The sequence below is a fragment of the Triticum urartu genome, chromosome 3A (assembly GCF_056163025.1).
Source record: "Triticum urartu cultivar PI428250 chromosome 3A, HENAU_Tu73, whole genome shotgun sequence".
Taxonomy (NCBI): Eukaryota; Viridiplantae; Streptophyta; class Magnoliopsida; order Poales; family Poaceae; genus Triticum; species Triticum urartu.
This window is the reverse complement of record NC_141875.1, coordinates 694,977,560-695,002,359: the sequence shown is the minus strand read 5'-3', so window position 1 is coordinate 695,002,359 and position 24,800 is coordinate 694,977,560. Positions and strand designations below refer to the sequence as shown.

At 45.0% G+C, this 24,800-nt stretch overlaps 5 protein-coding genes and 1 pseudogene across 7 annotated transcripts; 3 read left to right on the top strand and 3 right to left on the bottom strand.

Annotated features, from left to right (window-relative positions):
- Nucleotides 1-695: 695 nt before the first annotated feature.
- Nucleotides 696-3,199, top strand: LOC125546079 (CST complex subunit STN1). 3 transcript variants are annotated; one of them, XR_007300427.2, is made up of 4 exons: nucleotides 696-984; nucleotides 1,715-2,235; nucleotides 2,385-2,609; nucleotides 2,689-3,199. XR_007300427.2 is itself a non-coding variant. In XM_048710213.2 (3 exons), exon 2 carries the CDS (start codon nucleotides 1,722-1,724, stop codon nucleotides 2,190-2,192), a length of 471 nt encoding a protein of 156 aa, XP_048566170.1. In that variant the 5' UTR covers nucleotides 696-984; nucleotides 1,715-1,721; the 3' UTR covers nucleotides 2,193-2,235; nucleotides 2,689-3,199. The 3 variants fall into 3 exon arrangements, 1 of the variants encoding a protein (XP_048566170.1); XR_007300426.2 differs by having other exon boundaries at nucleotides 1,715-2,296; XM_048710213.2 differs by lacking the exon at nucleotides 2,385-2,609.
- Nucleotides 3,200-5,773: 2,574 nt separating this feature from the next.
- On the bottom strand, nucleotides 5,774-9,565 carry LOC125546078 (F-box protein At5g49610-like). Its single transcript, XM_048710211.2, has one exon. It carries the CDS (start codon nucleotides 9,480-9,482, stop codon nucleotides 8,313-8,315), a length of 1,170 nt encoding a protein of 389 aa, XP_048566168.1. The 5' UTR covers nucleotides 9,483-9,565; the 3' UTR covers nucleotides 5,774-8,312.
- A 1,410-nt stretch (nucleotides 9,566-10,975) lies between these two features.
- LOC125546080 (CST complex subunit STN1-like) lies at nucleotides 10,976-11,603 on the top strand (annotated as a pseudogene).
- A 252-nt stretch (nucleotides 11,604-11,855) lies between these two features.
- Nucleotides 11,856-17,452, top strand: LOC125546077 (G-type lectin S-receptor-like serine/threonine-protein kinase SD1-13). Its single transcript, XM_087514072.1, is given in 9 exon segments — nucleotides 11,856-12,162; nucleotides 13,056-13,810; nucleotides 13,813-14,709; nucleotides 15,158-15,262; nucleotides 15,350-15,531; nucleotides 15,661-15,871; nucleotides 15,951-16,188; nucleotides 16,285-16,435; nucleotides 16,518-17,452. Coding segments are annotated over 8 exon segments (2,694 nt in total). The 5' UTR covers nucleotides 11,856-12,162; nucleotides 13,056-13,200; the 3' UTR covers nucleotides 16,818-17,452.
- Nucleotides 17,453-19,730: 2,278 nt separating this feature from the next.
- On the bottom strand, nucleotides 19,731-20,822 carry LOC125549311 (NAC domain-containing protein 48). The gene has a single exon (XM_048712752.2). It carries the CDS (start codon nucleotides 20,572-20,574, stop codon nucleotides 20,005-20,007), a length of 570 nt encoding a protein of 189 aa, XP_048568709.2. The 5' UTR covers nucleotides 20,575-20,822; the 3' UTR covers nucleotides 19,731-20,004.
- A 2,145-nt stretch (nucleotides 20,823-22,967) lies between these two features.
- On the bottom strand, nucleotides 22,968-23,909 carry LOC125549312 (NAC domain-containing protein 45). The gene has a single exon (XM_048712754.2). It carries the CDS (start codon nucleotides 23,779-23,781, stop codon nucleotides 23,206-23,208), a length of 576 nt encoding a protein of 191 aa, XP_048568711.2. The 5' UTR covers nucleotides 23,782-23,909; the 3' UTR covers nucleotides 22,968-23,205.
- Between the last annotated feature and the right edge of the window lie 891 nt (nucleotides 23,910-24,800).

Below are 24,800 nucleotides of genomic sequence, written 5' to 3'. Positions count from 1 at the left end.
TTTTGAAATTCAATAAAGTTTTTTCATTTTTGTGTAATTTTTTAAAATTCATGAATATTTTTTCTTTATCTGATGAACTATTTTCAAAATCGATAAACATTTTTTTGGATTCAATGAACTTTTTCTAACTTTGATGAACTTTTCTCAATTTCGATGAACTTTCCTCAGATTCGATGAACTTATTAATTATGATAAAATTTTCTCAGATTTGATGAACTATTTTCCAATTTTGATGAACTTTTTTTTACAAAAACAAATGAATTTTTTCCAAATTTGAAAAAAATTCATGCATTTTTGAAAAAAAAAGTTTTCTTTCATTTCTTTGTTAGAAAAGTCGCACATTTAGCAAAAAAAAAGTAAAGAAAAAAGGCAAAAAAAACCGTTACAGAAAAAGAGAAGAAAGGAAAAAAATGGTTTGGAAAGCTTCCCACACCGGGGGCTTTGCGAGGTGGAGAAAGAATGAAAGAAAGCAAACGAAGTTAGTGAGCACAGGTCGTTCGATGGCATAGTGCACTGCTATGTGAAGGGTAAGGTCCCCAGTTCGAATCCAGCTCCCCCCGCTCCCGGACTTCTTCTAAAAAAAAGGAGCTCCGTCCTCCCTTTCCCCACCTGGGCCAAACCTGAACTTGGGCTTCCTCCTTGCCAATTCAACTGGTCCAAAGACTGGCCCACCGATGCAGCCGAGGCCAGCTCAGGACGCCCTCTTCTGGCTTCTGCTCCCAGCACAGCGCCGGCCTGCAGCTCTGAACCCTACCGCCAACGGTGCGGCGCGCGGCCGGCCGGAGCGTATCCTCGCCGGCTATCCGGCGCCGCCACCAGGCACCGTCTTCCGCAACTCCATACCTTCGGGTGCTCACTCCTCCGGGCCCCGACCTCAAGACCGTGTCGGCCGCTCGGCGGAGCCCGTGAATCCTCAATCCTCAGGGCTCAGGCTGTCCACTTCCTCAAGACCGTGCGTCAATCGAGCTCCAGAGCAAGGGCAAGGTGAATTTTATTCATTTGAATTCGTGTATTGCAAACATTTTGATTTTGTTCTGCCCACTGAAAAAACTGAAGGATACACATTGATTCAGTGGTGTACTGTTGTTACATTAGCTTGTCACCTTCAGTTATTTTGTGACTTACTCTTATCCTCTAGCAGGATTCAGTACACGTCTGGTTATCTAACTGCTAAAAGCCTACAACCAGAGCTATATGTATCCCTGTTCTCGACATCGATGAATTCAAGTCAACAGTTTATCCCGTTTGTTAGATGTTATCAGTGTGTGGTTTCCTTGAAAAAATGCGCGGTGGTTTGCTCCCCGCGCTGATCTGCTTCTCGCATGCAGCGGCCACGGACTGAAGACAGGGGCACCACCGTGGTTTGCTGCAGAATCTGAAACCAACCAATTAACTACAGAATCTGAAGCCTCTTTTTCAACTCAGTACGGATAATATTATCTTGTACTATTATTTTCTAATTTTGCTCATGTTTATCTATTTTGTTGGATCGTTAAATGTCGATTTCCAATTCTACCATAGCTGTGCAATTGAGCTATGGTTGTTTATGCCATGACATGGGATACTTTTCTGGTTAGTTATAAGCGATGAACATTTAGCCTGGCTTGCTTGAATCCTGGCTCCGCCAATAATATATATAACATTATATGATAAAAATGTGAAGTTCTAGTTAGATCTCTTTTCTGAACTTCATTGCCTCATGGGTTGTATGCAGACTCAGCATGGACTCCCTTCATCTTGTGCACGTCAAGCTTCTGGCTGCCGACCTTCTCACGCTCACCCCCCGACATACATCGCCGGCTTCCTTTGTTCGCTGTGGCCGTACAGTTGCTCGTGCCGAGGTTGTCGGGATCGTTGTTTCACGTGACCGCAGGGAGAAGTTTCTCCGCTTCCTGGTTGATGATGGCACTGGCTGTATACCGTGTGTCCTGTGGTTGAACCACCGGTACCTGAATGCAAACAGTTCATCCGATTCTGATCCAACTGGAGAGATGGCATTGAAAATGTCGGAGGTGGTACGCCTGGGCACCCTGTTGAGGGTTCGTGGGAGGATTGTCATGTACCGTGGTGCAATTCAGATTGCTGCTAGAGACGTGGTTCTAGAGGAGGACCCTAATGTGGAGGTTCTACATTGGTTGCAGTGCGTTCACATGGCCAAGGAATGTTATGATTTGCCACTACCTTCTGCTTGAGTTGTGCCTCGGAGGATCTCATGCTCTATAATGATCCCAAATTGTACGGTGTTTCTTTCTGTGGTTACTGTTGAGCCAACTTCTTCTAACGCGATCCAGCGTGTGTACGGCAAACATCGTTAATCAAATGCCTTTTTTGCTCGACTGCATTTGATTTACTTCATTTAAGTAGGATTACTATCTTGCGTGCAGTTATTCATTAAAGGCATACATGGTTAAACTCAACTCGAAACATGCAAGTCTTGCTGATGATATGATTTATCCAGCGGTTATATGTCTCCGGAATATGCAATGGAAGGCCTCTTTTCTGTTAAGTCTGATGTCTATAGCTTTGGAGTATTGCTCTTGGAAACTGTAAGTGGTCTAAGGATTAGCTCAACCCAGAACATCAATGAGTTCCCCAACCTTATAATATATGTAAGATTATGATTTACCATGGCAATGTCCGGAATGCCTTGACCACATGACTTAAATTTTTTTGATTCGATTTATTCAGGCATGGAGTCTATGGAGGGAAGGGCTGGCAAAAGATCTTGTGGATCCATCTGTTTCAGGGAGCTGCTCGGATGAAGAAGTTTTGTGTTGCATTCATGTCGGGCTCTTGTGTGTTCAGGATGACTCGGATGCGAGACCACCCATGTCAACGGTTTTAACAACCTTGGAGAGTAGAAGCACACCACTTGCAACGCCTGATAAGCCGCTGTATTTTTCTGGGAGAAATAAGGTAGCAAAGAGAGCAGACTATGGCTAGGACTCTGTGGATACGGAGACTCTTACAGTAGTAGAGAGACGGTAGGGTCTCGAAGTGAGTTTCGCCCGTGCACCGTTTCTCAGTTGTTCCAACAATTTGCTAAAGGATTTATCTGCCACTGCAATCACACGCACTGGAGTTCTCCTTTGATGTGGCATGGTATGCCTTAAAGAAATTCTTGTTTTGTATTTGTATTTTCCTCTGGGGTTCCACTGTGAAGTCTGGACTCTGGACTATTACAGTTTCTATGTCGTGACGAGTACGGAATATTTATTTTATGGTAAAAAAAAGACGGAAGTAACAAAGATTTTCCCTTATAAGAGATACAGAAGAAAGGTTGGATGTGTTTCTGGATGCTGATGTTGTGGCTGCCTGATATGTTTTATCCGGTTACTCTTGCTGACGGTATTCTGAAGCTAATCGGTACGGCTACTAGTGCTGTTATCCATGACATCAAGTTGTTAGCGTTGAAGTTTGTTTGAGTTTCCTTTATTATTCATGTAATTGAGCCTGTAATATGCCGGCTCACGCTATCACGCGATCTGCGAAGCATGATGCCATTATTTCATATTTTCCATCACAAATCTTTATTTTGGTTGTGTGTTCTTTTGGGCATAAGCATCAAACCAAATCTTATATCCCTGGCAGGCGACAATTTCAGGGACTGGGTAAACAAAATCTTAATACCAAGACAACAATAATCTGATTAACCAATCTTATATCTCAGGCAAAAAAGTTGATTGGAAAACCGGTCTTGAATCCTGGCACTAAGTTTTCTTTCATTAACATAACACTAACTGGCTTCAGTTGAATTCAAAACAAAGTTTGTACCAAGGATAATTCAAAGTGAAACACAACTGAATTTCATAACTAGAAGATTCAACAAAAAGTTCAGTTTTATAATTTGGCGGGGGCGGCGAGGACGCGTACCCCTTATAACACAAATTATGACGTCCACTCTCCCACAAAGGGGTAATGGTAGATCAACGTGCTCACTATGTGCAATGTGAACCATTGATGTAGGCCATGAGCCTTTTTTTTAATCAACCCCCCCCCCCCCCCCCACCCCAAACTTTATTCAATAGATATAATAAATACATCACCAATGAGTAGGGTTACAATTTCATTCGAAGGTTTCAAAATTCAATGAAATTCTAGCGAACCCAATCAGTTCATGAGCTACCTTATTTGCTTCTCTATTACAATGTTCGAATCTAGAAATAGTAAAAGCGCATGCCAAATGATAGTAGTCGTCAAAAACCGATGCCGCCGCTCCCGCAAAACATCCTCCGCTCTTCAGTGTTGATAACCTCCATATTGTCAGAATTAAATGACAAGATGATGGCATCCCACCCTTTGCGCAAGAGACAACCCGAATCTAAGAGCCAGAGCTTCAGCTGTCAGAACATCTGCGCACCAGTCTATTTTCTCATTCCCCCTGCAATGAATTTACCTTTATGATCCCTGAGGACCGCCCCAACAATGCCCCTAAGCTGATCATGATTAAAAGATGCATCAACATTAAGTTTTACAAATCCCACAGGGAACGGCTCCAGAACTCTCTTTTTTATTGTCGCTCTGGGAGAGGAGGCAGGCCATGAGCCTTATTGATCACCCATAGACCCCGTCCAGATTAACGTCATCACACTCGCTGTACCAATCACTAGGCACACTTTTAAAAACAGAAATAGAAGCCCAGCGTCTGCAAATTCAGCCTTGGGCTACAGACTTTCAGCTAACCGGATACCCACTTATTAATCAAGCAGAATTGAGAATAACTGGCTTGCCATGCAATCTACAGTATATACACCCGAGGTAATACAATTTATTCTCAGCTCATTCTGCAGCGTCAGAACTCATGACACTGGAGCCTTTTATGGAAGTAACATTGACAGCTAGAGAAGCTCTGTATGGTGCACAAAAACAATTCGACGTATTCCTAACCACTTGATTTGTCAGTTCCTTCAACAGCCACCTTTGAATCAATGGAAGTAGCAACCATCGAAAGAAGCACCTAAACAATACAAGTACAAGTTTCTACCCTGCTGAAATATGCCTTTTTATGCTGTAATATATTTTGTATAAATGCACTGCCAAACATTATGTAAAACCCCACACTTTATCTATCTACATATATACCCTGTAAAAATAGTTTATCTATCTACATATATACCCCAAACATTATGTAAAACCCCACTCTTGCTCATATACTCAGATGCCGTATCGGCGTCTCGACACAAAAAGCAGAAAATGCAGTTTAAGCTGAAAAGACTTTTCACATGTTTCAGATCGATCAAACATACTGGAATATATCAATCAGGATGTCAAACTTATATATTGCATTGATAGTGTAAACTGTAACCACACAATCAAAATATTTTGTTGCCAATATGTACATTTATCTCACGCATGCATGCAACAGATAACTGACTCTGGGTAGCCTGCAAGTGATGTGAGGAGCTGGGCAATTACATCCAGTAACAAATGACCAGCGTGTTTTTTCACTTATTTCTACAATTGTATTGCCACAAAAATCATGGTGTGATCCTGCTTGCGATAATCTGCTTTCGACCAATGATACTCGACATGACATTTCATCACTCGGGGAGAAAAATGAACATGGCTGGCAGTTCCGGTGCCTCAACAGGAACAAAAAAAATGGGACCAGAGGCTGACCATGACAATCTTTTCTTCAGCTTATGCTAAAATCGAACATAGTATGAACCATTAATTCTATAAAATGCTTAGCAGCTAAAGTGAGACACAATTCCAAACAATGCAACAGAAAGAAGGAATTACGACAGATCATTTCAGCACCGGACTAATGGAATGAATTGCAACAAAACATTTTACTGAAAAAAGTGGACTATAATGCAATCATTCCATTCAATGTAACGGGTAGTCCTCCAAGCACTTCTTACAATCAGGTGAAACTAGCAAGTGACCGAATTGAGGGGATAATCTGCCACATTTAATCATCAGCAAGAACAAAACCAGATAATCAGTCAAGAATAAAAAGAAGACCTGGATAAAAGGCAAAGTCAAATCTTCAGTTCAATAAATCGGCCTATGCCGAGTGTGCGCGTGCCGCCAGCAGAAGTGCTTCCTGGTGTTGGTCAGAGACAATGACAGTCCTATCCCAGACTTTAATCACAGAGTGGTCACCAACTCTGCCTGAATTCTGCTTGTCAGATTACTGTTGTATTGCTCCCAGAGGCATCATCTCCCTGGTGACCGTCGTCGGAGCCACAGGTCAATATTGATTACATACCTATTTACACGCAAGTCGCTCAAAAAATAGGCGATCCATGGTCAAGGAGTCAAGATGCATTCCTTAGATTTGAAGATATGCTTGCTCAGGGCTAGTGGGATCTTGCTGTTGTTATACGTTCGTCGTCATGCAGTCCGAATTTTGAACGTATCGGCTGCAAGGTAGGTTCCAGCAAGCAACTTCTAACATTTTTTCTTGTTCCCCATCACCTGTTTCTTCTTGCTTCATGCAGGAACAAAGAAACACAACTAGAATGCACAGGGTGCCTGGTCAGCGACAACAGCAGCGTATGATGAGTCTTGTTGGCTGAAGAAAACAATAAAGTGGATGTTCTCGGGTAGACCAGTGTTAAATGTATTACTGATAGTGATCACAGAGCAAATAGGAAAAGATAAAAGACAAGAAATGCATTGCTCATAAGCTTTCTACTGTATGTGAAATACATATATTTCTTTTAGTGATGAATTAATTAACAGCTAGAAATCCCGCATTTTATAAAGGATTTTGCAACTGTCAAACCTTAATTTTTCTTTGAATTTTGTTGACTTAAATGTGCATCAAGTCTAAACTAGTAATGATCTAAGAATAAACAAACTGGAAGGAGATTTACTTTTGTCAAATACTCAAATAAGCACAGATCAGCAAACAAGTAACTGTGAACACCAACTCTTCACCTTATCCATGATTCACATGATACCTAAGATATGAAATAAGAGCACCCATGAATCCATGATAGCAATCCTGGTTGGATCCACCCACCAAATTTACTTTTCTCCCAATATTAGAACATGCATGATAATGTGAGAGCAAGGCCATTTCAGGAAAGACTAGACCATGTATGTTCCTACCAACCAAATTATTCTGACAAGTACTATTCACAGCACAAGCAACATTGCAATGACTTTTTGGCAATACCTTGATCAATCAAACTTAGCATTACCACAGATTGGTATCATCAGCCAACTTTTCTGTTTAAACCAAGACTTCTTACAAGAGATTCCTGATCACAGCTTTATATGCATCGACAGAGAAGCCCGCGGGCTCAAACTTGGTATAGCAGCTGATCATTCGCTACAACAAAACATGGAAACAGGAAACAAGTGTATATTGGCTAAATTTTTAGTAGATGAAACCACTAGATGACCTTTAAGAAACAGTGAAAGAAGAAAATCTCGATTAAAAACCAAGTCAATTCTTCAGTTCAAAGGAAAACAGAGACACGAGACAGAACAATGGCAGCCATTTCAAAAGCTGGCCAAAACAGCTTCATGATTTTTAGAATCAACATGCTAACCACTTCAGCCCAAAAGGATGTTCACAATTTTCACACAAGCATAAATTGCATGCAACCATGAAACAGTCAGCACATAAAAAGAAACTAGCCGGCTCATAGTTGACCCAATTCATACGCATTGCGCCAATCACAGGACAAAAGAACATGGCTGACACTTACAGAATTTAAAGTGGAGCACAATCTAGAAACTGAGCCTGACCATGATAACCTTTCTACTACTTATAAATAAAGGTTCTATTTCTCGAGCTTATGTTAATATCAAACATCACACGAATCATTGATTCCTTAAAATGGCTACAGATAAAGTGAAGTGATAAATATAACTCCAAATGAATAATGATACAACATGAAGGCAGAATTAAAACAGTATATCTCAGTACTTAACCAAATGCAATTGAATCATGAATAAAAATGAACCGCAATAGAACATTTCACTGAAAAATTGGCTAATTGAAACAGGATAATTTGCCTCATTTCATTGTCAGCTAAAACAAAACATAAAAACAGAAATATAATGAGAAGTTAATTCTTCAGTTAAATGATCAGAGAAATATAAACATAGAAATATAAAGTAAACAGAGACTTGCAATTTTAGCATTAAGACTCACGGCAGCCACTTCAGCCCAGAAGAATATTCAGAGAAACATAAACATAACCATGAAACAGTCAAGCTTGTTGATCATAACTTGTCTATGCATCAACATGAAACTAGCTGGCTCATAGTGGGCCGAATTCACACACACTGCAACTCATGAGGATACTGACAGTTGGGCTAGATAGAATCAGCACTTGACATAACATCTGTCAGATGAAAGGCGGAGAGTTGGTAACATAACCCTCTAGTATTGGAAAGAAGGTATGTTGAACAAGAGTTTGCTTGAGACGAAGATTTGCAGGACCGAGGCCTCTGCGATGGAAAGTAGCGACCAACTTGCCACCAATGTCAAGCTGAAGTAGCCACTCACCAAAATTGACCAGTAGGAACACATCACCATCCGAAGGCATGACCACCACCCAAGAACTTTCGTCAAACTTTCCAAACCGCAGAGTGAGCTCTGCAACTGAGAAGTCTACCCGGTATTTGCAGGCCCAGACCTCGCTCTCGTAGTCCTGCGCCACCCAGATATCAATGGTTGTCGCTGCATCATTAAAGCCGGACATGCCAAGCATTTCATCCATCTGAAACAACTTAGCATGGCCAGGAGGAACAGCCGGAGCGCGCATCTGCCAGAACAACTCAGTCGTGGTGTCGAACACCATTATCATGTTGCCTGGTGGGCGCCAATGCAGGCTACCACGAAACAGGAGAGACCCAAAGGTGAATGTCAGCACCTCCGCTTCGAGGAACCCTATGTGCCTCGGTGGCTGGCCGGAGCCTAACGTGAAGATGTAGGAGCCGTCTTGAGCGGCGTCAGGTACCAGTTGATGATGCATCGATACCGAGTCCCGGAACATCAACAGTCGGTAGTCGCCGGTGGGGGTGTGTGGGTACATCCCCAAGAGCGAGTACTCGACGCCGGAGCCATAAGCCAACGGGAGGGGAGCGTACTGACGAGTCGCGGGGTTGCAGACGGCGAAGCGCCAGTCACGGACGCTGGTGTTGCGGAAGGAGAGGACGAGGAGGCCGTCGCAGCAGGCCTCCAGATGGTGGAAGTCGGAGTCTTGCGCAAGCCGCGCGACGGGCCGGAGCTGGAGCTCGCCGGCGCCTGCCCGCTGGTGGAAGGGGATGATGTCGAGGGACTCGACCTCGTCGCCGACGAAGTTGTAGCCGTAGAGGAGGGGGAGGGTGGGCTGGAGGGCGTTGTGGGCTAGGAGGAAGCGGCGGGTGGAGGTGGCGCTGCGCCAGGCGCGGCAGACGGCGCGGCAGCGGAGGAGCGATTTGGGGGGCAGCCGGACGAGGATCTCCCAGATGGTGATCTCGTCCGGGAGGCTGCCGTCGGGAGGCGGCGCTGTCACTCTTGCGGCATCCACCATGGTCGCCGGCGGCAAGCAAGAGGAGTGAACTGAGTGGTGGACTGCTTGTGGCAGGGAGTGACGGCGGCGGCGTTGAGGTAGGTTTTGCCTCTCGTCTCGTGGATTGAACTGGGCCTCACCCGCAAAAAAAAAAGATTGAAGTGGGCCTAAACGGCCTGGGCCTAACCTGGGCCTGGGCTGAAGCCTTCCACAGGCCCAGACACTCGGCCCAGTAGTACGCCCAGCGAAGCGCCAGCCCTCAGCTCTGAACCCTACCGCGAACGGCACGGCCGGGCGGAGCGGCGCCGCCGCCACTAGACACGGTCGGCTCGTTCAGTCGTCCTCGGGCATCCCTTCATTGAAGGGCATCAATTGAAATCCAGAGCAAGAGCAAGGTGAATGTTATTCATTCGAATTCGTGTACTGCATTTTTTTTGTCCACTGTAAAAATTGAAGAACAAGTGCGTCTTGAGTTTATACATTGATTCAGTCTTCTGAAATCTATGCTTGTCGGAGAGATGTTAAGTGTATGCGCTGATTCAATGTTGTACTGTTAGACTAGCTTGTGGCCTTCAGTTAGATTAGCCTGCAGCTGCTACACGCAGAGCTGCTTCTCGCGGTGATCTGCTCCCCGCGGTGATCTGCTTCAAGGTGAATGTTGTACTGATTCAATGTTTGCTCCCCGCGGTGATCTGCTTCTCGCGGTGCGACTGGAGACAGGAGCACCGCTGTTGTTTGCTGCAGACTCTGAGACCAACCAATTAACTACAGAATCTGAAACCTGGTGTTCAACTCAGTCTGGAAAATGTAGTCTTGTACTATTATTTGTAATTTCGGCCATGATTATCCATTTTTTTGGATCGTTAAATCTTGATTTCTAGTTCTACCATAGCTGTGCAATTGACCTCTTGATATAATTTTCTGGTTTGTTATAAGCGCTAAACTTTCAGTCCGGCTTGCTTGAATCCTGGCTCCGCCAATTTTATATATAAATCCTGGCTCCGCCAATTATATATATATAGTGTTACTATTCATCACCCAGGGTATAGAATAAGTTATTCTTCACCCGAGGTAGTCTTACGATCGCTTCCTAAATAAATTACGTTTAGAATATAAATATTTACATGCATATTGATTTAATATGTAAAATTTGGTATAAAAAACAAAAAATATAGGTTATAAGACCAGAAAAATCACATTTTATGTATGTTTTAAACTATGTTTTTACATTTCGTAATTTTACGTAACATAAAATATATTTTTACGGCGAGTACATATTTTCTTACGTTCTCTTTATGTATGAAATAAGACCAAATTTACGAAACGTAAAAATACGGTGCGTTGATATAAAAATAGAGAGGGGGTGAAGAATAACTATTCCTCATCCAGGGTGACGAATAGCGCGATATATAGCTTTTTTGCTTAACTTTTCATCATGTATGGTAACAATGTGCAGCTCTAGTTACATCTCTTCTCTGAACTTCATTGCCTCATGGTTTGTATGCAGACTCAGCATGGACTCCCTTCATCTTGTGCACGTCAAGCTTCTGGCTGCCGATCTCCTCACGCTAACCCCCCGACATACATCGCTGCCTTCCTTTGTTCGCTCAGGCCGTACAGTTGCTCGTGCCGAGGTTGTTGGGGTCGTTGTTTCACGTGACCGCAGGGAGAAGTTTCTCCGCTTCCTGGTTGATGATGGCATTGGCTGTGTACCATGTGTCCTGTGGCTGAACCACCAATAGCTGAATGCAAACAGTTCGTCCGATTCTGATCCAACTAGAGAGATGGCATCGAAAATGTCGGAGGTGGTACGCCTGGGCACCCTGTTGAGGGTTCGTGGGAGGATTGTCATGTACCGTGGCGCAATTCAGATTGCTGCTAGAGACGTAGTTCTAGAGGAGGACCCTAATATGGAGGTCCTACATTGGTTGCAGTGTATTCACATGGCCAAAGAATGTTATGATTTACCACTACCTTCTGCTTGAGGTGTGCCCTGGAGGATCTCATGCTCTGTAATGATACCAAATTGTATGGTGTTTGTTTCTGTGGTTACTGTTGAACCAACTTCTTCTAACCGATCCAGTGTCTGTACGACAAACACCGTTAATTAAATGCCATTTTTGGTTGACTGCATTTGATTTACTTCATTTAAGCATCAGGGTCCGTTTGCAACTGCCTTATGAGGTCTAATACAAAGGCTCCTAGTGATAGCACACTGCACTTGGGTGAAGTAATGTGTGGATCCCTAACTCTGAATGGTACTGCAACTACTCACTCATTTTAGTTTTTGTTTGATGATGTAAATGCTTGATTAACAAATATGGGTCGTCCATCTTGCAGGTATACATGGTTTCATAAATTTAGATTCTTGTTTCAGAGGTCAACATATCTGGCAACAATGGTAAGTTTCCAGCTGCACATGAAAGAATATCAGCAGTGACATTATCCCCTGCCAAGGGACTTACCAGGGCCAAAGCCAATGTATAGGTGCAACTTCTTATTACAATATTAATGCACATGGACAGAAATATGAAGAAAGATACGGATATTATTATTGAGTGCAGAGAAAGCTCGTTTAATGCCTTGTTCTCCACAGGGTTTTCTTTGCCAAGATAAAGATGTATCTTATGACTTACATGTGCAAGAGTCAAGACTCAAGAGTGAGAGAGTCCACATGTAACGGGCATCATGGTTATCGAAGGTACAACACCTTGAAACCCCAAGTTGAAGTCAAATGTGATTTTTCTACCAAAAGCATAGTTCTGATAATGAAAAGACAAAAGAGTAAGATTTAGCAGGATGCAAAATAAGACAACTAGATGAGTGGGAAAAAGGAAGGTAAACAGTAAGAAAACACCGGTTAGATATTTGTTAATGAAATGATAGGAGGAAATGTCCAGGTTTTAACTTTGACACTGAATTATCAGTGAGTGGCCTTGAATATTCATCTAAAGGAGCTCAAGTTATAGTTCCTCATATTTTGTTGGAGGCAACGACACAAAAGGAACTAAAATGAAAAAAATCACCAGAGATACTTACATAATCAGCTCATCTGAATCTACCTTCGCTTCCATAGTGATTCTGTGGACAAAAGTAGCAGAGATGAGATGATTAAAGCGGAATACTATTCATAGGCCTTTATTCCGGCCAGCTGCCAGATGATTAGAAAAGGCATTAAGATGATGTCGACAAATAACTATATTAATTAAAATCAAATTATGTTGATTACACATGATGATGTGTGCGTTTGCACAATGTTCCCTTAGGATCATATGTACCCTGTTGCTCCCCTGAATATTAGAGCTATAATTAGTTTTCTCTTTCACGGTTCTGAGTAACTTTCTCTTGATTTTATCCGATGATGTTTTCAGTAGTAGGTGAATCATGTAGTATTTGGCATCATGCAATCTGATTCGTCCTCTGGCAGCCATCCATAACCTCTGATCTTGGACACTGTACAAACTGAAACATGTTTCATATTAGTAGTGATAAATGTGCAAATTAGTAGTGTTCTTTCATTTCCATTGTGGGAGGTCTGACCATTAGTCATGTCCTCTGACAATATGCACATGTAACTCATTTTTTGTTGGTCAGGTTGATGATCTAACAATATGCGTGAGCTTTCTTTATCGAAACGGAAGAAGTATCATTTTGCTAGTCTCTGCTTTCTTTGTCTTACTGTCACCTAGTCACCTTCCTGGCATTTACCACTCTCAAGTTGATAGGCTGATAGATAGTGATGCATCAGGGTCCATTCCACCAGTCGAGCTACATTGTATTGAATACTGCCCTCCGTTCACACTTCACTGTCTATCTTAACTATCGACAAAGAAGGAAATGGAACAGCGGTTCACCTATTTCAACTGCAAGGTTAGTTTTCGTAGTTCACTGTGAAATTTTTCCTCCATCTTCTCCACCCAATCTTATCCCCTTCTCTGATCCTGCTGTAAGCATGTATCTGCCTTCCCTCCACTTGTTCATCACCATGCTCCTGATTCCTTGGCCCTTCAGTTCAGTGCGTCTCTGCACACCTGACAGCATGCTTGTCCCTGGCATGGGTCTCACTCCTGGAAAAACTCTCATCTCGGAACAAGGTTCGTTTGCCTTGGGCTTCTTTTCCCCCTCAAATTCAACTGAAAATATGTATGTTGGCATATGGTTCAACGATATCCCATTGCGCACCGTTGTCTGGGTTGCCAACCGCGATAATCCGATCACTGATGCTTCATCCGCGGTGCTTAGTATGACCGACAACTCTAGCCTTGTGTTGTCCGAAACCAATGGCCACCACATACTTTGGATGACAAACACAATCACTGGCAGCAACTCTTCGGCCAAGCTTCTCAACAATGCAATCTTGTAGTCTTATCACCAGATGGTGCCATGTTATGGCAGAGCTTTGAAAACCCAAGTGACACCGTCCTTCCTGGCATGCCTATGCGGACGACCCACAAGACACACCCACCATGGCGGATGATCTCTTGGAAGGGTCCTGAAGACCCTTCAAAAGGCAGGTTCTCTGGTGGGAATGACCTTGACAGTCCCCTACAGTTCTTCGTCTGGGATGGGTCAGTGCCATACTTCCGTGCCACTGTGTGGAACGGCTATGTATCCTCCAACGTGGGTCTCCAGACCGTTAGTCCACTCATGTATTTGACAGTTTCGAAGGGCTTCGATGGTGAGGCCTATGCAACATTTGGACTATCAGATGGCTCCTCCAGGATAATTTACAAGGTTGACTACTCCGGAAAGACCGCGCTATGGAGATGGAATACCAGCTTGACAGATTGGACCCCTGCTATACCACCGTCGCCAGCTTACCGCTGTAGTCTCTATGGATACTGTGGTGCATATGGCTACTGCGACAACACAGAAGCAATTCCCACATGTAAGTGCCTTGATGGATTTGACCCTAGTGACAGAACAAAGTGGGTCAGAGGCAATTTTTCTCATGGTTGCCGGAGAAAGGAAGAACTGCAGTGTGGTGGAGAGGACAATTTCTTGACCTTGCCAGCAATGAAGGTGCCAGACAAATTTGTACGCCTGTGGAACAAAAGCTATGATGACTGCCAAGTGGAGTGCAGCAAAAATTGCTCATGTGTAGCATATGCTTATGCTAATCTAAGCACCAGCAACATTGATGGGGATGCAACAAGGTGCCTGATGTGGGCCGGGGAGCTGATTGATGTGGAGAAGGGTCGCACCATCGGCTATGAGAACCTGTATATCCGCCTTGCTGCCTTGTCAAGTACGTTCCTCTTTCTACTGCTCTTGTTTACATTCATGAATGCTTCAGTTTAAGAATTTGTGTGTAACATAAGAAGCAGAGCATGACAACTTGCTGCCTTATAACTTGCTAATAAATTTTGAGTTGCTCACACTTTGGCTCCACCACTACACGCAGCAAAGTCACTAGAGGGTATTAGTTCTTAGAATCCTAACATGCTAATCTGAAAACCTATGCTTTCAGAATTTCAGTATTCAAATTGTTCGACTATATGCGCTATCCCCATGTTGTTGTCATTTGCTTGGTGTTTGTACTATCTATATATGTCAACGTATTTGATATGCCCAAATGGTGGTACAGGTAGTGAGCCCAAGTACTCATCTAAAACATTCCTGATGCAATTAACTGAACTGTAGGTTAAAGTAAAGATTTACAATAAATTGAACCTCATAACATCGTTCCTTTTCAGGCAAAGGGCGAAAGAGCATCGTAATAAAAGTTATACCAGCAATTTCAGCAAGTGTGTTGCTGATACTTCTATTGGCATGCCTTGTATGGTTCCGCAAGCTTAAAGGTAGTACATTCATTTAATTTTTGAGAAGCAGTTTGGAAGACACATATTGTGGCCTTTTTAAGACAACAAAGATGATATTTCTCTTAGGCAAACATGACAAGGAAGGAAGATCAAAGAGACTGATAATGGGGGGTTTGCGCATTAGTGATGGACTTGGAGAGGAAACTCATGAACTTCCATTTATTAGCTTCGAGGAAATAGTTGCTGCAACAAACAACTTCTCTATGTCCAATTTACTTGGAGAAGGCGGCTTTGGCAAAGTTTACAAGGTAAACATAAACACAACAGTGTGTTTCTAATTGCACCGAAATATGAAAAATCTGTCACTTTTTGCTGTGATTCAAAACTGAACCATAGTATTTTGCAACCTTAATTTTCTTCCTGCTACTATAATGCAGGGGCTCTTACGTGGCAACAAAGAAGTTGCTGTTAAAAGGCTGAGTAGAGGTTCTGGGCAGGGGGCAATAGAGTTCAGTAATGAAGTAGTTGTGATTGCTAAACTGCAACACAAGAACCTTGTAAGGCTTGTCTGTTATTGTGTGCAGGGTGATGAAAAGCTACTTATTTATGAGTATCAACCAAACAAAAGCCTTGACACCTTCCTTTTGAGTATGTTCCGATCACAAATTAATCAGTGAAAAATCAGTTGATGCCACATCTGAAATCATAATCCCATACATCATTGCAGATTCTGAAAAGAAGTCAATGCTCCACTGGCCGACACGATTCAATATAATAAAAGGAGTGGCTAGGGGGCTAGTCTATCTCCATCAAGATTCAAGACTGATGATAATTCATAGGGATCTGAAAACAAGCAACATTTCGCTAGATGGAGATATGAATCCCAAGATATCTGATTTTGGCATGGCAAGAATCTTTGGTGGAGATGAGCAACAGGCGAACACTAACCGAGTTGTCAGAACATAGTAAGTACTATCTTGCGTGTAGTTGCTCATTAAAGTCATTCATAGTTAAACTCAACTCGAAACGTACAAGTCTTGCTGATGATATGATTTATCCAGCGGTTATATGTCTCCAGAATATGCAATGGAAGGCCTCTTTTCTGTTAAGTCTGATGTCTATAGCTTTGGAGTGTTGCTCTTGGAAACTGTAAGTGGTCTAAGGATTAGCTCAACCGAGAACATCAAGGAGTTCCCCAACCTTATAATATATGTAAGATTACGATTTATCATTGCCAATGTCTGCAATTCCTTTTGACCACTTGACTTAAATTTTTTTGATTCGATTTATTCAGGCATGGAGTCTATGGAAGGAAGGGTTAGCAATGGATTTGGTGGATCCTTCAGTTCCAGAGGGCTGCTCGAATGAAGACGTTTTGTGTTGCATCCATGTTGGGCTCTTGTGTGTTCAGGATGATCCGGATGCCAGACCACTCATGTCAACCGTTGTATCAACCTTGGAGAGTAGAAGCACACCACTTGCAAGGCCTGATAAGCCACTGTATTTTTCTCAGAGAAATAAGGCAGCAAAGAGAGCAGACTACGGTGAGGACTCTGTGGATATGGAAGCCCTTACAGTACTGGAGGGGCGATAGGGTCTCAAAGTTTTCAAGTTCCACCCATGCACTGTTTCCTGTTCTCCCAAGCTTGCATTGAGATGATTTTGCAGCACTCTTTCAAAGCCAAAGCTTCCAAAAGTTGTGATTTCACCCCCTCAGTTCAAAGATGAAGTCCGCCGGGAGGACAAGGTTATGGTCAACTTTGATGCTGCCGTCTTCTTACAATCTGAATGTATTGGTGCTGGTGTTGTTCTGTTGTGTCCCCGTGATCACTGGTATGTTCCTGAACGCTCACCATCGCTTCTAGGAGAAGGTTTGCCATCCTGAACCCGCTGAAGCAATGGCCACTTGATATACTTTATCCTGTTCTCTTGCTGATGGTATTCAGAGCTTCTGATTGTTCTTCTCTGGTGGCTAAGCTGAATGCCTCCAAAAGCTGATCGGTCGTCTACTGGTACTACATCAAGCTGTTAGCATTGAAGTTTGTTTCAGTTTCCATATTCATGTTAGTTGAGTCTGTAATAGGGCGGCTACTGCTATCATGCGATCGGCGGAGCATGTCGTCGTAGGTGCTTGGTATGTTGAAGCTCCGGATTTCATCCGAGCTCTGCTTTGTAATGAACTTGTTGTGATTAAATCAATGAAGCGCCGCCCATTACCTAAAAAAAACTGCTAAAGGAATCACACGCCCCGGAGTCTTCTCTTACAAATATTGATCTTCAGTTTTGCGGCATGCTACTCATGGCTCCAGGAAGTCTTGTTAGGAAATTCAGTTAGCCGAACGTTGCATGTTAGCTTTTCAGCCAATCCAGAAAAGAAAACATATCATGTTTTAAAAAAAATTGTTGTGTCTATAAAATAATCATCCTGTTTTAAAAATGTCTGCTGTATACTTTATCCAAAAGTAATCATTGTGTATTTGAAAATGCTCATCATGTATTAAAAATGTTCATCTTGTATTTAAAAAAGTTGTATGTTTTCAGAAAAAGATCATCGTGTATAGAAAAAAAATACTCCCTCTGTCCCATAATATAAGACGTTTTCTCAAACTAACATAGCTTATAAAAATGTCTTATATTATGGGACGGTGAGAGTACCGCGCATCAAAATTTCTCATAATGTATTAAAATATATTCATTTTTATTCTAAATTTTATATCATGTTTTTTAAACACTTCATAATGTATTTTAAAAAATATGATGTTTAAAAAATTCATTATACTTTAAAAATATTCATCGTGTTTTTAGGAAAATTTCATCATGAATTTAAGAAATGCTCATCGTGTTTTAATAATCTATGGGAGCGGCTTTGTCTCACCCGCAGCAAGGCACAAGCACATCTCGCATCAAGGATGCCCAAAATAGACCGGCCTAGCATGGGAGGAGCGCTGGCGCTATACCTGGCCATTCCTCGGGCCGGGCCGGGCTTTGGGCTGGGCCAACCAAAGCCCGACGCAAAAAACCCAGGCCTGAGCCCGGCCCGGCCGTCGGGCCTAAAAATCGGGCCCGAGCCCGGCCCATCACACTAAAAGCCCGTCGGGCCTCGGGCCACGGGCCGGGCCTCTTCCTTAAATGGCAAAATTGACGGGCCTGGGCCCGGCCCGGCCCGGGCTTCGGGCTCAAAACCTAGGCCCGAGCCCGGCCCATGGACAAGGTCGGGCTTTTTCGGGTCGGGTCGGGTCGGGTCGGGCCGACCGGGCCGGGCTGCCCATGGCCAGGTATAGCTGGCGCCCTATCACAAACTTTTATTTATATTTCTGAAAAGGAATCTTTTTTAAATAATAATTATTCATTTAAAAAACGTTCATGCAGCGTAAATAAAGTGTTGGCGCAACTTTAAAAAATTGTTGTTACCATAAACAAATGTTCATGACCTTTAAAAGATGTTTGTGCGTATCACCAAAAGTTCATGACTTTTAAAAGTGTTAATAGAATATAAAAATGTTCACAGAATTTGTAAAAAAGTGTATTGTACCATTCAAAAAAATGTTTATGCAATAAATATTTTTGTCAATTTTTTGTGACAATAAAAAATGTTTATACAATGTAAAATATGTGCACGTAGTTTAAAACAAAGTTTTGTACAGTCAACAAAAAATGTTCACGTGTTTCACAAAATGCTTGCAACATTTAAAAATAATCCCTCTGTCCCAAAATTCTTGTCTTAGATTTGTCTAGATACGGATGTATAAATTTTGGGACAGAGGCAGTAAATGAAAAACAAAGTATTTCATACCACTCGAAACACATTCAACGTGTATTTGGAAATGATCAATATTTATTCAAAGACATTGTTCCAAAAATGTACCTACGCCGCCGTTCCAGCTCTCGTCTATCCACCGCGCAAGTCCATGCCCCTGCGGATGTCGTCCGTGAGTTCACCACACCCGGCAAGTGTTTGATGAAATGTTTGCGCTAAAATTTTGACAAATTTTGTCCCTTGTTTGAAGTTATGGATTGGGACATGGATTTTGAAATATCCATGCAACTATACTGCCAATGGATATTGCCATTGGACATGACTATAACATGCGCTACTATCTGGTTGACAACATATGTGTATCCTCCTTTGCGAAGATCATCTCTTAGCTAGTTAGTCAAAAAAGAGCTCGCTTTGCCCAAAGACAATGAGTTAGTAAGGATATGGAGATGACATTTGCAGTGCTCCAAGCCTATTTTCAAGTTGTTCGAGAGCCTATAGAAATACGGGATCCGGAAACCTTATGGGAGGTGATGACATATTGTGTGGTCATGAACAACATAATCATGGAGGATGAGGGTTAAGGTGACGTCGAAGGTCAGGAATTTGAGAACATAGACGATCATATCCAACTTCCAAATAAGAATTCGGGAACGTTCAATGAGTTTATATATCCCGATGCATCAACAAATTTGGCATCGAGCAACTCATGAGCAACATAGTTATTAGATTGTAAGAGTCGAAATGCTATTATTTTGAGTGCTATGGAATTAAAGAAAAACATGTGCACCGCTCATGGCGCACGCGGAACCATACCAACCCAACTGTTTTATTACAGCGCGCATTTATTTCCTTTCTTCTCTCAACGCTGCCAATGGCCCACGCGCACCGACGGACGGACATGCCGGGCGACGAGCACAAGAAACGCAACACGAAATCCTATGGGGACTCTCCCCGCCTTGCGCCGGCCGGCCGGCGACCGAGGCGAGGCGAGGCAGCCTGCTGAGTACTGATCCCCTACGGGCTACGGCCTCCGGGAGCGCGGCTTGAGGTTCTTCCTGACGCTCCGGCGGACGTGGCAGAGCACCCAGTAGTGGTCCTCCTCGCCGTCGTCGGCGCGCCGGTAGCACCGCGGGTCCGTGATCTCGTACTCGGACATGACCCACCCGGTGCTCCGCCGCCCCTGCGCCCAGTCGCGGGCGTAGAAGCAGTAGCGCGTCATGGACCAGCGCGCCACCACGCCCAGCTCCGTCACGGACCGGCGGTCCTCCCTGTTGCCGCTGTGCATCCACGCGCCGCCGCCGCCCTCCGGGGTGCGCCGCGCCTGGGCGCGCTTCCCGCGCCGCCGCCGCGCCGCGAAGAAGTAGCCGTGCCCGCGCCGCAGCAGGCCGTGCCGCGCCAGCAGCTCCCAGGGGGTCGCCGCGCACGGGTCCGCCTCCACCACCGCGCCCGCCACGCGCGGCGCGAACCCGCGCAGCTGCGGCCGCAGGAAGTGCAGCACCAGCTCGTCCTCCGTCGGCTCGAACGACTCCTCCAGCCCCTCCTGCACCTCCCCTACGCCGGCGACGGCCAGATTTATCTCCTGCTCCTCCATTTCCCCGACGAAGTCAATGCACTCGGCAACCACCAGACCAGACAAGAAGATGCGGCGAGAGGGACCGGGAGGACAGTGATGGCTAAAAAAAAGAGGACACCCACCGAGACTACCTTTCACTATTCAGCCCAACACGGAGTAGCCCGCCAAAATGGTCTGCTCGATTGGGCCCAATCGGGCCCAGCTGTAAAGCCACAGCACGAACGCCGGATCTTTTTTTGTCCCAAAAAAGAAAACTAACGCCGGCCATATGTAAATGGAGATTTGTCTAAAAAAAATGTAAATGGAGATCACTAACTAAGGATGGAGAGATACACATCAATTCTGTAATTGTGATAACAGGATCACCAATTAAGTAGTGCGATATGACGTGCATGTCGGTAATATCCGGCATATCGGGGGAATGAAATGTCAAGGCCTCCCAATATGATGAAGTTCTTCTGCAACGCAGATGCAGATCAGGGTGTAAGCACCACTAAAACAATCACATTGTTCCCAAATTTTGGTACAATTGATGATCTAGACCAAGGTGGTGTCGAGTTAAGTAAGACTCCTATCAATTGTAAGTGATGATTACGAAACTCCCTTGGCACCCATCATGTTTCCCTTGCAAGCTTACACATCTGCAACAATCCCTAGAGGAAAGAAATATTTGAGCTAGTTCATTCGAAAGAGACGCTCTCGTCGACTATGAGGCGCCCTTGAAGACTTCATTAATCTTAGATAATATGTCGGCTCAGTCTGTCGAAAGTGCTCATAAGGTTAGGGTGTGCATGCGTGTTTATATGGATGAATGTATGTGTGTATATATAAACACATGCGTCTGTATTGTGTTAAAAAAACTAAAATAGAATGTTAAATTCCTGCAAAAGAGATGTATAATGGTAAGACAACGAACACACATAAGTGCTCCCATCACTAAATAAAAATATGAGCACTCACATGTCATTTCCTTCCTGGAAGCATCTCTTGAGGGAACAGTCCGGGTGATGTCAATGATGGAGGTTGATTTGGATGGTTGTTGGTGCTTGCAATAATATATTTACCCACCAGGTTTATCTAGTCGATCTTGGTCGAGAAAAATAAGATATTATTGAAAATAAAAGAACAAAAGCGATAATGTGTACTTAGGGCATCTTTTAGGCGGACCCGCAAACCACATCCATCTGGACCGCGGGAGCCATCCAACGCGGAAAAGTATCGGTCCGCGGGGTGGTCCGGATGCGATTTCTTTCGCAAAACGGAGACAAAAATGGGGAAGCTATGTGGGAGTCCGGACACGCGAAACATAGGAGTCCGACACGCTAGGCCCACCCAAAACCCTTTCCGGACCTCGTGACTCCATCCTCCCTCATTTTTTATCCTTTCTTCTTTCTCTTTTGCCTTCGCCGCCGCTTCGCCACCTCAACCACCAGGCCAAACCCCTATCGCTAGGTGGAAACAGACTAAATGGTATAGTTACTGAATATCATCTAAAAGGCCTCAAACATTTGAAGTTCTTGGGGTTGCACAACACAAACCTTCAGATAAAGGTCAGTCAGAATTGGATTCCTCCATTCAGGCTACAAGCAATTTTCTTAACATCTTTGCAGCTAGGACCGGCATTCCCGCCATGGCTTAGATCACAGACAAGCCTTCGGCTGCTACATATATCAAATGCAAGCATAACTGCAATCCCAGCTTGGTTTTGGGTTGCATTTTCAAGGACAAACTTCATAGATTTGTCAGATAATGAGATAACCGGCACACTTCCAGCAACCTTGGAATTTATGACTACACAAAAAATGGTAGTACTGTCCAATAATAGATTGATAGGTATGGTGCCAAAATTTCCAAGAAATGCCGAATACATGGACTTATCAGGAAACTCTTTCTCCGGGACATTGCCGTCAGATTTTGGAGCCCCTTTATTGTAGGAGCTTATTCTTTATAACAATTCAATATCAGGCGCCATTCCATCTTCAATATGCTCATTGTCATCGAACGCCGCGGCTGTCCTCGTCGGCGGGGCCCTCGTCCGTCGCGACCGCCTCGCTGTGGCCCGTGATCATCGTGATATGTTCCTGAATGCTCACCATCGCTTCTTTGCCAAGGTTTGTGATCCTGAACCGTGTGAAGCAATGGTTGCCTCTGATATATATATGCTTTATCCTGTTACTCTTGTTGATGGCATTCACAAGATCGTCTTTCCTTGTGATGGTCTTTGCTGAATGCCTCTGAGGTTGACCGGTCGGAGGCATGGTAATCATGCCTCCCAGAAAGTCTTGTTGTATCTGTATTTTCATCTGGGCTTCCACTCTGTAAAGTCTGGAACATAACAATTTGCATACATATATATCAAGAAGCCAACCTTATGTTTATATCAACAAGTCAACCTTATGTTGTTGTTGACGGAGAAATAACTTGAGTTGACATTTTTGAGGAAACAAATTTGACTTATTTTTAGACTTACAAACGGCAGAGCAGCAAAATCGAAGGGACCAAATTCTGCTTTATTACAGACAGTGTGCCGCGCACCGACGGACGGACATGGCAGATCAGATCACGCATGGCGAGTTAGCGACGAACGACGAGGACGAACGGACACGGACTTGCGCCGGCCGGCGCGGCAGCCTGCTGAGTACTGACCCCCTACCGCCTCCGGGAGCGCGGCTTGACGTTCTCCCTGATGCTGCGGCGGACGTGGCAGAGCACCCAGTACTGGTCCTCCTCGCCGTCGTCGGCGCGGCGGTAGCACCGCGGGTCCGTGATCTCGTACTCGGACATGACCCAACCGGTGCTCCGCCGCCCCTGCTGCGCCCCGTCGCCGCCGCGGAGGTAGAAGCAGTACCGCGTCATGCACCAGCGCGCGACCACGCCCAGCTCCGTCACGGACCGGCGGTCCTCCTTGTTGCCGCTGTGCATCCACGCGCCGCCGCCGCCCTCCGGGGTGCGCCGCACCTTCCCGCGCCGCCGCGCCGCGAAGAAGTAGCCGTGGCCGCGCCCCAGCAGGCCGTGCCGCTCCAGCAGCTCCCACGGCGGCGCCGCGCACGGGTCCGCCTCCACCACCGCGCCCGCCACGCGCGGCGCGAACCCGCGCAGCCGCGGCCGCAGGAAGTGCAGCACCAGCTCGTCCTCCGTCGGCTCGAACGACTCCATCCCCTCCTCCCCCACCTCCTCCTTCATCTCCACTCCGCCGGCGCCGCCCAGATTTGTCTCCTCCTCCATTTCCTTCCGGTGAGGTCTCCCCTCCCTCCGATGAATTCAAGGCTGCGTTTCTTTCCAACCACCGCACCGCTGGTAGTACTACCTCGTTACATTTCCCTACTCGACCCAACACGGAGTGGCCCACCGAGATCGGGCCCAATCGGGGCAGCTGTGAAGGCGCGGCACTAACGCCGGATCTTTCTAACGCGGGATCTGCCAAGGCTCCAAATGGCCTCAAACAAAAAAGGCAAGGCTCTAAATTCTTCTCAAACAAGTAAATAAATGGCAAGGCTCTAAATTTGGCGCAAATCTTTTTTTTATCTAGGATCAATTTACGCCGTGTAAGTAAATGGAGATCACACATAGTATCTCTACTTCTAATAAAGCAGTTGGTACTTGGTAGTCTCCGCCGGTTAATTCTTGTTCCATCAAAGCCGGTTCATTTCCATCCTCCCTCCCACCTCCCACGTCCCAGCGATCCCTCCGGAACCCGCGCACCCATAAGGTGCAAACCTCCGGTCGATCTTGAAAAAAACGGTGTGAAAAAATCTAAGAAAAAAAACCTACGAAAATTAACCAGTCCCTCGCACGTACGAGCGATTCCTCTACCCTCGAAGCACTCACACACACGAGTCGTTCGCCGCCGCCCCGTCTCCGGTCTCCCTTCGCTGCCGCCCTCTCACATCAAGCCGCCGCCGGTCCATGCGCTACCTCGACGGGAGCCATCGATCTTCTTCAGGAGACGCCGCCGATCCCATTGATGAACCGCCGCCGACCATGTCCAGGATCCGACACCGATCCCCTGAGCCGCTGGCGCTGGCCAGGCTCCAGACCAATGGACACGCCTGCTCGCTGCTCCTCGGGGCCAGCCCCTCCCGCCACGCCGGATCACACATCGGCTTGGGGACCCCTCGAGGATGCCGCCGATGTAGGAGGCGTCCGCGACAGTGCGGGCTGGGGACCGAGCGGCTGGGCATGCCGCGTCCAGGGCTTGGTCGGGCTGGTGTGAGTCGTCGTCGATGAAATTCAGAGGTGTCACA

What these genes read in the sequence shown, in the direction of transcription:
- LOC125546079 (XM_048710213.2), top strand. Translation starts at nt 1,722, where the DNA reads ATGGACTCCCTTCATCTTGTGCACGTCAAGCTTCTGGCTGCCGACCTT.
- LOC125549311 (XM_048712752.2), bottom strand. Translation starts at nt 20,574, where the DNA reads ATGGAGGAGCAGGAGATAAATCTGGCCGTCGCCGGCGTAGGGGAGGTG.
- LOC125549312 (XM_048712754.2), bottom strand. Translation starts at nt 23,781, where the DNA reads ATGGAGGAGGAGACAAATCTGGGCGGCGCCGGCGGAGTGGAGATGAAG.
- LOC125546078 (XM_048710211.2), bottom strand. Translation starts at nt 9,482, where the DNA reads ATGGTGGATGCCGCAAGAGTGACAGCGCCGCCTCCCGACGGCAGCCTC.